Below are 10,466 nucleotides of genomic sequence, written 5' to 3'. Positions count from 1 at the left end.
AGCCAGCTGTATGTCGGGGCCCCCAGGACCGCCTCCCCGATTTAACAACTTGCTACAGCCGCTCAGAGAACTCAGGACTCAGAAACGCTTACTCACATGTCCCCGTGGGCTACAGGGCTGTGACGAAGGGCGCAGGAGGCCAACGGTGGACACAGGGCGAGGCCTGGAAGGGTCCTGGGTGCGGCGGCTCCTGTCCCCGAGCAGCTGGGGTGCTCACTGCCCGCGTGTGTGCACTCAGCAGCCTGGGAGCTCCGGGCGGCCCACAGCCGGGGCGTTCGCAGAAGGGCCCCCGTGTGGACCGACCCTTAACTCCGTGCTTGGAGAACGGGACGGAGCTGGCAGTTCCCAGCCTCTAGTCACACTGGGTCTGTCTCTGGAGACCAGTCCCCACCCTGACGCCCCCCAGGAGCCCACCCAGAGTCACCTCATGGCCACAGGAGGTGTTCCTGATAGCAGGAAACCCCAAGGAGGTAGCAGCGCTGCCCAGGAACCAGGGCAGGGACAGACACTGTCTTACTTGTCACACGCGGCCCGCCTCAGCAAATGCCCCCAGGAGTCCTCCGAACGTCAGTGTCCCGGGGCCCCCCAGGCTGGGCTCTGGTCACCTGACGTGCAGGAATGAGCTCTGGACTGCAGGACTCACAGGCCAGCTCACTCGCCCCTGGGCTCCCCCTGGGCGGGGGAGTCTCCCTCTTGCCTAAGTTCCCCCGAGGATTTCGGGCCGGGGTCCCTGTGGCAGCTGCCCATCGCGGCTCCCTCACTGCCCCAGGGCCCCCACTTCCCAGGCTGGCTGCTTGGCTGCAAGGTGTCTGTAGGACCCTCAAACCGAGACCCTCCCTGGGCCAGGCTCTGGCAGGGAGCCAGGTGTGGCCGAGGACGAGGGGGGTGGCCTGCTAGGAAGGGCCGCGGGGAGGTGCAGCCCACCAAGGCGGGGGCTGAGGGAGCAGAGGGAGTGAGGGGTGGCCACCAGGGCCCGACTGGCAGCTCTGGGCTGTTCCAATAAGGCCCCCCACTGGGTGCCTCTGGGGAGCAGGCACCCGCCCAGCCGCCGTGAGCGCCGCCACCGAGGCCCGGGCCCCACAGGGGTCGGGCCGCTGTCGTGAGGGTGAAGGGAAAGCCAGAGGCAGAGGCGGTCAGAGCCGCCGTGGCTGAGGACTGAGGCGGGGCGGGGGGCCAGGCCTAAGGAGCGCACGCACGGGAGGGCGGCCAGGGGTCCCCGGACAGACCGACACAGGCCCAGCCCTGCTGGCCACCAGCCGTGTGTGCCGTGGGGATCTCTGTCCAGAGCCCTGTGGGCCGGAACCCTCCCCTGAGTGGGGCGGTCTCTGACCCCCCGGCGAGCAGGTGAACGGAGGCAGGCGGACCAGGCAGGGAGCCAGGCAGGCCCTTTATTGGAGACTCATCACAGACACACAGACGGCCCGGGGTCTGGGACGGGGCCCCTGTGGTGCCCAGCGTGGCGCTGTTTCTCCTGCCTGGGCAGCCTCAGGGGACCCGCAGGCCCACCCGGGCGGGCCGTCACAGGAGCAGGGGCAGGGACCCTGCGCTGGGTGGGAGCCACCCGCTGGGGTCTGGTCAGCATCTGCCTCAGGGTCAGGCCCCAGAGGAGGGGCCCCAGTGGGCAGTGTGGGCCAGGGTGCGGCTGCCACATCTGGGCACTCCGCAGAGCCCAGAAAGGATGCTGCAGGAGAAGCGTGGAGAGGCGGGGCGCTGGGGGCGGGGCAGCAGCTACAGCGAAGCTCCGCCCCCGCTGGGTGGGGCCAGGCCAGGCCCCTCCCCGCAGGCACAGGGCCCGGTCCGAGGGACGCTCAGGCCTGCCCCTCCAGGGCTCGCACGTGCACGCTGGGCAGGCAGACCCAGGAGGGCGGCAGCTCCTTGCTCGTGCCGTCCTCGTGGAAGCGGATGTGGAGGAAGAAGTCACCCGTGTAGAGGAAGAGGAGGGCCCCGAGGCAGGCAGACTGGCCCGAAGGCTGCACCTGCGGGGCAGGAGGAAGAGGTGTGAGCTCAGCGCAGCGTGGCCCCAAAGCCACCAGCAGACCCTGAACCTGCCTGGACTCGGGGCCACAGAGCAGGGGCGGGCGCTCAGGCTTCGCCAGCGGTGCTGTCCCAGGCAGGTGGCCGCACCTCTCTGAGCCTCAGCTGCTGTCTTTGGAAGAAGCTCTGTGACTCATCAGTCCCTCTGGGCCCTGCAGGGGCCGCTAAGCGGGGGATGGGGAGGTGAGGGCGCAGGGCCGGGCAGCAGCGAGGGCGGGACCTCAGCCATCCTGGGCCCCTGCGCCCGCCACGTCCCCTGAACACCCTTCAGGGCCGGCCCCACCCTCCTTTCACTCCCAGGACTCCGGATGCAGAGAAGAGAGCAGCCGGGGGTCAGCACAGAGGGCGGGGGATGGGGGGCGCGCCCACGGCCACAGGGGCCTCCCAGCCCGCCACGCACCGCGTCCAGGTAGAAGGTGCTGGAGCCCACGAAGGAGACTGCGCGGTGCAGGTCCTGGCTGCGCACCCCGTTCTGCTGGTCCTGGTAGGGCACCACGGTCAGGGCGAAGGGCCCCACGCTGCGCGGGCTGCGGTTGGTCAGCCGCACCTCCAGGCGGATGGGGTCGCCCACCCGGCAGGCGGCCGCCGCGCAGTCACACGGCTGTCCGTCCACCAGCACGTCTGCAAAGCACACAGGACACGTGCCGGTCAGGCGCTCTGCCCCGCGGCCTCCCCCGCCGTCCGTCTGCTCCTTCATCCACTGACCATTCATTCGTTTGTTTGCTCCCTCACCCCTGCATCCACCGAGGCCACCGCCCCAGTGTGCCAGGCTGGGTGCTGCGGCCCAGATGGGTGGTGCAGTCCCAGGCTGGCAGGGACAGGCGCCTCGGCGGAGGGGCTGAGAGGGCCCCAGGGGTGCTTGGGGGTCCTGGAGGGCCTCCATGCTCCCGCCTGCAAGGGCTGAGCTCAGGCCCGTCCCCTAAGACGATGAGTGGCAGACACCTGGCTGGGCCTCTGCCACACATACTCCTGGTGACGGTGACAGTGACAGTGGGGTGTTTATCTGCAGGTTAACGAACCCCCAACCAAATTCCCCTCCAAGCCCACTTTTCTGGGAAAGCCTTTAAGATCAAGCCTCTCCCCATATCTTTAAAGTCCTAAGCTTTCATAGCACACTAAAAACACTTTGAGGGGTTTGCACAAGTAACACTTGTTTTTTAAAATCCCTCCTAACCCCCGCCCTGCCCCCACAGCCACCCCCAGCGACTCTCCCTGTGTCTCTCCGGCCTTAGCTGTCCCCACAGCCGTGGTGGCTGAGCTGCGGTTCTGAGCTCTGCCCCGTGACCGTGAACCTGTGCCTGTCCCACGCGCTGACATCCTTGTGAGAATGTTTGCAGAGGCTGCATGAGCCCCCACTGAAGACACAGACCCTGACCTGCCCGCCCCGACCACTCGGGGCCGCGTCCACATCCGCAGGGCTGCCGGTCTGCAGGGCAGCAGCCCCCTGACGCCCACGTTTCTAGGGAGGCCTTGTCTGAATCCTGGGCTTACGTGCCTAGGGTACAGCCTCTGGGACGAACTACTGGGACAAAGTAAAAGCACGTCTGGCATGGCTGACCCCAAGGCAGACAGCCCTCCAGGGAGGCTCCAGGGCCCGACCTGGCAGCACCCCACCTCCTCCAGGAGCGAGGCCCACCCTGTGCTCCACCTCCCGGCACGCAGCTCACAGAACCTGCTCCCACCCCCATCCTGGGTGGCGTGGGGGCTGGGGGAGGCTGCCAAGGCCCGTGGGCAGCGCTTGTTCAGTCGGCGTTCGCTGCCACGCCCCCTCACCCCTGCGGCCCTCATGGCCAAGGTGAAGAGGAGCTCAGAAGTGCACGAGTCCCCGCGCTGGGAAACTCCACAAGCCAGCAAGAGGAATGGAGGAAGGCCCAGAGTCCAGTCAGGCAAAACCGCAAGGACAGCGCAAGGCGTGTGTGTGCTGGGGCGCTCCCCTGCGTGCCATCAGGGCGGGCTTCCCGGGCAGGAGACCTTGCTCTTTATCAACATATGTTTTTGAAGCTACGATGTGCCCTCAAAGCCCTGTTTTTGCTGCATCCTGCACTCTGGGATGTGCAGGGACACCAGAGCTGAGCCTGGGCAGATTGAGGTGAACTTGGGGTACTGGCAGGGGTCGGTCCACAGTGCACATAGAGCATGCTCTTTCTAATCTTTATTGTAGTTTTCCCATGACCACTTAGTCCCCTTATACGCACCCCCCAGCAGTCATCACCCTGGTGTCTGTGTCCATGAGCCCTTTTTCCTGCTCAGTCCCTCCACCCCTCACCCCCCCCACTAGCTGTCATCTGCTCTCCATCTGTGAGTCTGTCCCCATTGTCCTCATTCGTTCGGTTAGTTCATTAGAGTCCTCACATGAGTGAAATCATGCGGCACCTGTCTTTCTCCGGCTGGCTTATCTCACTTAGCGTCATGTTCCCCCGGTCCCCTTAAGATCAGGAACAAGACAGGGACGCACACTTTCCCCTTACTCAGCACGGCACCCAGGAGTCCTGGCCACAGCGACTAGACACAGGAAGACGTCAAAGGTACCCAAAATGGAAAGGAAGCAGTGAGCCTGTCCTTATTTGCAGATGACGTGATTCTGTACATAGAGAGCTCCAAAGATTCCACCAAGAAACCACCAGAACCGATCGGCGAATTCAGCAAAATAGCAGGATACAACTAATATCCAGAAGCCCGCTGCATTTTTATATGCCATACCGAACTAACGGAGAGGGAAACTAAGAAAACAATCCCAGTCACAACTGCTTCAGAAAGAATAAAACACCTAGGAATGAACGAAGCAAAGGCGTAGAAGACCTGTAATCGAAAACTCGTAGGCCACTGAAGAAACGGAAGAAGATACCAGTAAGTGGAAGCACACGCCATGTCCATGGATGGGAAGAATTAGCATCATCAAATGTGCATGCTACCCAGAGCGATCTATAGATTCACTGCAATTCCTATCAAGATTCCAGCGACGCCTTTCACAGGACGCTGGCTCGTGAGCTGCAGAAGCCCCTTCCCGGACGGGCTCCTGGAGGCGTGGGCAGGGGCCGCTTCCACGGCCGTCTGGGCCCACAGCACAGGCTGCCCTCCTCAGTGTCTGCTGTCCGACCACGCATGATCCACTCGGAGGTCTCCGTGACGCGGGCGAGCAGAGCCAGGGGAAGGTGGAGAGCCAGCGCAGGGGAAGGGGCCGTCCTGACTCGTCCCTGCGCCCCCAGCACGCTCAGGCACACCCCACTGCCCCCACTCCCACTGCACCAGGCCGGCACTGCCGCCCCCACCCACAGGTGAGCAAGCGGAGGTGCCGGGAAGGAGGGAAGCCAGGGCGCGACCTCCCGGCTCCCGAGGTGGTGGAAGCAGGCCCCAAGGTCACATGTAAATCGCTTTTCCATGACGAAGGGGAATGAGCCCTGGGTTTCCTGCTCGGCTGACTTACCTGACAATCTGTTCATTTGTTCCTTAGCACAGGTGCCCAAGGTCCGGCGGGAAGGTTTCTTGCCCCCCAAGCTCCAGCCCCCAGTGAGGACACCCTCCCTGCCTCGCTCTACCGACTCCCTTTCCCGGCCTTTGGTGATGGGAAGGCTAAGCAGATTTAGGTGCAAATGTCTAATTTTGGCTAAAACGTTGTTAAGCCTTAAGAACAACGCAGGAAGGAATTGTGAGGGGAGGCCCAGGAACAGCCGAGGTGAGTGCGGCCTCGGCTGGAGCACATTTACGTTTTACGTTTCTGAAGGCATTTTCCCAGTCCACACAAATCTGGGGTGAGCCTAAACTTTACAGTCAAATGTGATTCCGGCAAGGCTTGGCCTGGGAATTAATCACGGAGCTCTGTCACGCCGTAGATGAAGCCAAAGACGTTCAAGTGCAACGAACACGGCCAGGACTGCGGATGCGAGAGGACAGCGAAGGCCGGGGGACCCCGCCCCCCGACAGCAGCCGGCCAGCGGGCCTCTGGGAGAAGGCACAGGCAGATGTAGAGGGAAACCCTGTGACTTCCCACACCCAGTAAGCAGGGGTGAACTTTCTCTAACGCCGAGGCAGCCAGCTACCAGGTATCCAACCGAGGCGGCAGCTTTTCCCTCCTTACCAGTGGGCGTCACGTAACTGGCCTCTTCCTCCTGGCTGTTAGGAAGCTCAGAGCCAAGAGGACAGCGATCTAGAATCCTCGGCAGCCATATTTAGTCCCCCACCCCCAATGTTAACACACACAACACACACGGCGGCTCCTGCACCCCCGTCCCACAGGTCCTGATCAATTACACTGGTGTGGCGCCCCTGAGTTCAGGGGTTTTACATTTTATTGGCTACTTGATTGTCTATTGAGAGAGCGTGTGACCAGGAGGCGGGGTGACGGTGTTCTGAGCAAGGGTCTTAAGGCAGAGGCAGTGCAGGAGCACAGCCTGGGCGGGGGCCTCTCTGCCAGGGGAGCCGGCTCAGGCAGAGGGGTGTCTGGAGATGGAGAGGGACAGGCAGGGAGAAGGCTGGTCCTGCCGCCCAGAACCAGGGTGCTGCCTGCAGGGCTCAGCGCCGCCCCGCCCCCCGGCTCCCCGGGGCACAGGGCCAGCCCGTTCGGCAGCTGTCGGGGGTGCCCCCTGCCGGGCCCCACGCAGGAGCCTGCAGCAGTGATGAGGTGGCTAACTGGTCCCTGAACCAGAAGGCCTCGTCCTCAGCCTCTGGGGAGGGAGGCTGCCCCAGAGCCACATGTGTAATCACCCTCCAGTCAGAGGCAGAGCCTGAGGGGCTCTCTTGGGTGAATAATTTACTTTTACGACTTTTCATTAAAGATTAAAGGGAATTAAATTAAAATTACGGTGAGGGGGAAAGGAGCTCCGTTACGGAGAGTCTCTGGCTTACCCAGTGTGGCCCCTGCGGCTGGCCCTGGCACAGGGCCCGCAGGGGGGTGCCCGGGCGAGCTCGTGGGGCGGAGGGCGGCCCCAGCACGGGAGCCTCCGGGCTGTGCCTCGGCCTGGCCTGTGGCTGCGTGGGAACCGCGGCGAGCCACTGCCTTCAGCAGGGGAAGAGTGCACGGCGCGCCCACCACACACCTGCCCACGGCCGCGCTCCGCCTTCTCCAGGCCAGGGCGCTCAGGCCGCAGAGGTGAGCCCGGGACGGGCAGGGGAGCCCCTTCAGGAGCCAGGGCTGCTGCTCCCCTGTTTGCCAACGGGACGGCGCGTGGAGGGAAGGCGACGTGCCTGCGCGAGGGCTGAGGTCCGAGCCCGGGCCGAGGAGACGGCCGCACACGCCGGCCACAGACGGCGGCCAGGGGCACCCTGACGGGGCCGCTGCAGCGTGGAGGCCACATGCGGGGCAGAGCCAGCACTGAAGCCCCCGAGGGTGCTGTCTGCTGCCACTTGCACCCGCTGCGCCCTCCGTGCTGGGCTCCCGCTGTCTCCTCTCTGGCGCCCGCCCCCAGCTCAGTGGCTCTGTTTCTCAAAGCCCTGCTCACACTTGAACTTGAGAAGGTTCTGGCAACCGAGGCTGGCTGGGTGCTCACCAAACCATTCCCTTTTCTCCCGGGCTGCACACAGCCAGCCTGCAGCCTCCCCAGCACTGAGGTGTGACATGAACTGAGCCCCGGCCGGTCATAAGCGGGGGGGGGTCAATGATACCCCAAAGCTGGGCCACAGATGCATCCCCCCATGTCCTGGCTGACAGAGCTGAGGGAACTGAGGAGCAGAGGAGGGAGGAGCCACAAGGTGGGTGGGGCCACAATGGGCGGGGCCAGGAGGCGGGTGGGGTCATGCGATGGGCAGGGCATCCTAATTCCAGGGGCTCTTTGTCGCAGCAATTAGCGGAGACACTGATGGGTCTCCGCACTCACCTAACCCAGCTCTCGCCTCTCTGAGGCAGCCGGGCTGGCGCGCCCGGGGCCACGCTGTGCACTACAGCTGGTGTGGGAACCGCTCTCCTTTCCTTCCCAACGGGGACACCGTTGTCTGCACAGGGAACACCTTGCTCGCTGGAGACAATGCCTCTATTAAGTCCTCAGCCTTCCACATTCTCTTTCTGGACAAGCACTTCAGACAACTGATGATAAACCAGGAAAAAAGCAGGAGGGAAAAATGGAAAATATGCCTGCTGGCTGGTGGCATTATGCAAAGACAGCCTTCTGAGAACAGCAGAGAATTTAAAATGACACGTCTGTCCCCAAGCAACGTCTCCACCTTTTCAAGCTCTCATTTTTCATCTTCTCTCAAGCCTTTCTAAATAAAGCGAAGAGTCCTGATGCCCAGGCAGGACTCTCCACTGTCCCCGTGGCTCTGTGCTAGCCTTGTCCTTGCTACACAGTGTCATCAGCCTCAGACCTCCTCACCTGCAGGCTCGGCTCACATGTGTGGGAGGAGCACAGGGAGGGTCCAGCAGGTGTGGGAGGAGGCTGTGTGGTTGTTTCATACCACTGGGCCTTTGCACAAGCTGTGCAGTGCCTCTGCCTGGGAGCCCGCCAGCCTGCCTCCCTGGGAAGCCTTCCCTCCCCAATGCCTTGGTCTCTGAACTCAGCAGTCTGTATTTTCCTGAAGTGGGGGGACGTTCTGCCTCCATCAGCAGAATCCTGAGGACCAGTACTTGGGCATTCCTTCCTCCATTCCCTGGTACCTAGCAGGGCTGGTGCACAAAGGCTCTGCCAGGACTTGCATACTTTCCACCACCCACCCACCCACCACCCACCCACCCACCACCCACCCACCCACCACCTATGCATAGCAAGGACTCAATTCAGAACAAAGCCTGGCCGAATGCTCCAGACCACAAGCCCAGCCTGGTGACCCAGTGGAGCACACAGGCCGGGGCAGAGGGCGGGGGTGAGCACAGTGAGGGGGACGTGCAGGGCTGTGCAGCTCTGGCAGAGGGCGGGCGCTGAGCACACTGGTCCTCTAGGAAGCACAGAGGCGGTGACCGTCAGCTCAGTGATCGCTCGGGAAGGAAAACATCTGAGGACCCTGACTGCTTGGGGTGATGGGAAACGGACGGGGTGGGCGTCCTGCCCCCAGGACCCCCCAGTTTGGCCATTCAACCTCTTTCTATCAAAGCAGCAGCAGCGCCGCTTCTAGGAGCGAAAACGGGACATTCAGAAGCAGCCTGGAAGTGACTGTCTGCCGCGCTGTCTGCTTCACAGCAGGAGAGCACTTCCGGCCTCAGAGCAGCGCCCTGGGCAGGGGCCGAGGCTCCAGACACAGGGTGGGCGGCTGTGGCCTCCGCTGTGGCGGCGACATGGGCCAGCTGGGCGCCCTCACCACTCACGGGGCTCAGGGCAAGGGCACAGGCGGAGACCGCCTACCTCGCGTCTGCACATCAGAGCTGGGAGCCAGGCTAACGAGCGTGACCCACGCACGTGTGCCTCCTGGCCTGACACATGCAGCCTCACCGTGGCCAGGAAGGCCACACGAAACTGGAAATGCTCGGGCCCCTCAGGTGTTCTGGGCTGGAACGTGGCGGCGGCGCGGGCGCACGGGTCCCTGCTGGCTCTCCCCACGCAGCTGCCAGAGATTTCACTCCCTCCCGTGGGGCCCACCACCTCCGGGAGGAGACCCCATCTGGACCCCAGCCCCAAGAGTCCATGCCTCCAAGCTCCTGCGGCGGGTGACAGGCGAGTGCAGAGAGCCCTCTCAACGCAGAGAACCGGCCCCCCGCCCCTGCTCCCCAGGCCGGGTCACCCCATGGCCCCACACAGACGGCCCTGACCCCAGAGCCTCCGGGCACGGCCACTCTCCGGAGCCTGGTGCCGTCACCCCGGTTTCCAGCTGCAAAGCCTGGAGCTGTTCGTCCCACCTGGGCCCACAGGGCACGGCCCCTCCTTTGCGAACGCTCAGGCACGGGCTTCAGCGAGACCCCGAGGGGAGAGAGAGGGTTCTGAAGGGGGAGCAGGCAAAGCTGTGCCCCCCGCCCACACGGACACCCCCTCCTGGCGGGGTCTGCGAGCCAAGGAAGAGCTCTGCGTGCCCCTGCGCGAAGGAGCAGCCCACAGAGGGGTCTGCTGGCAGCAGCGCCCTAGAGACGGGAGGAAAGGTCCGTGATGACCACACCCAGAGCCGGTGTGCAGATCAGGGTGCCTGCGAACAGTCTGTTCTCCTACATCACCCGACCCTCTCCGCAGCACCCTCTCTGAGCGGCACGTGCTTTCTCAGCACCCGGGGCCCGGCTGCCCTCTTAGCTGTGGGACTTGGCTTCTCCCCAAAGCCCTGCGGCCCCTGGGGTGCTGGGGACACGGGACAGCCAGAAGCCCTGCACCCCCGCAGCCTGCCTGGAGGGCGGGGCAGCTGGAGCTGGGAGGGAACCGGCAGCCCCCGACAGGCACACTCCCTGAGAGCAGGGACGGGCTCCGGGACTGCATGGGCCGGTCCTGCTGATCCAACAGGAGAGGAAAGAATACGCGCGGAGGGCCTTGGTTCAACAGGAAGGAGGGACTAGAGACAGCGACAGGCATGTCTCAGCAGCTCAGTTCTGT

The 10,466-nt window shown here is 63.8% G+C and overlaps 1 protein-coding gene across 1 annotated transcript in view; it reads right to left on the bottom strand.

Moving 5' to 3' along the window:
* Positions 1-1,374: 1,374 nt before the first annotated feature.
* The window catches only part of TRAPPC9 (trafficking protein particle complex subunit 9), a 217,326-nt gene continuing 208,234 nt past the window's right edge, over positions 1,375-10,466 (bottom strand). The window contains exons 21-22 of the mRNA XM_090283329.1: positions 2,435-2,655; positions 1,375-1,976 (exon numbers count right to left, since the gene is read on the bottom strand). Coding sequence (XP_090139455.1) covers positions 1,809-1,976; positions 2,435-2,655 — 389 coding nt within the window. The 3' untranslated portion in view covers positions 1,375-1,808. The remainder of the gene's footprint in view (positions 1,977-2,434; positions 2,656-10,466) is intronic.

Source organism: Furipterus horrens, unplaced genomic scaffold, assembly GCF_987537825.1.
Source record: "Furipterus horrens unplaced genomic scaffold, mFurHor1.1.pri manual_scaffold_7, whole genome shotgun sequence".
NCBI classification, from domain to species: domain Eukaryota; kingdom Metazoa; phylum Chordata; class Mammalia; order Chiroptera; family Furipteridae; genus Furipterus; species Furipterus horrens.
Note: the sequence above shows the minus strand (reverse complement) of the source record. Positions and strands in the feature narration are given on the sequence as shown.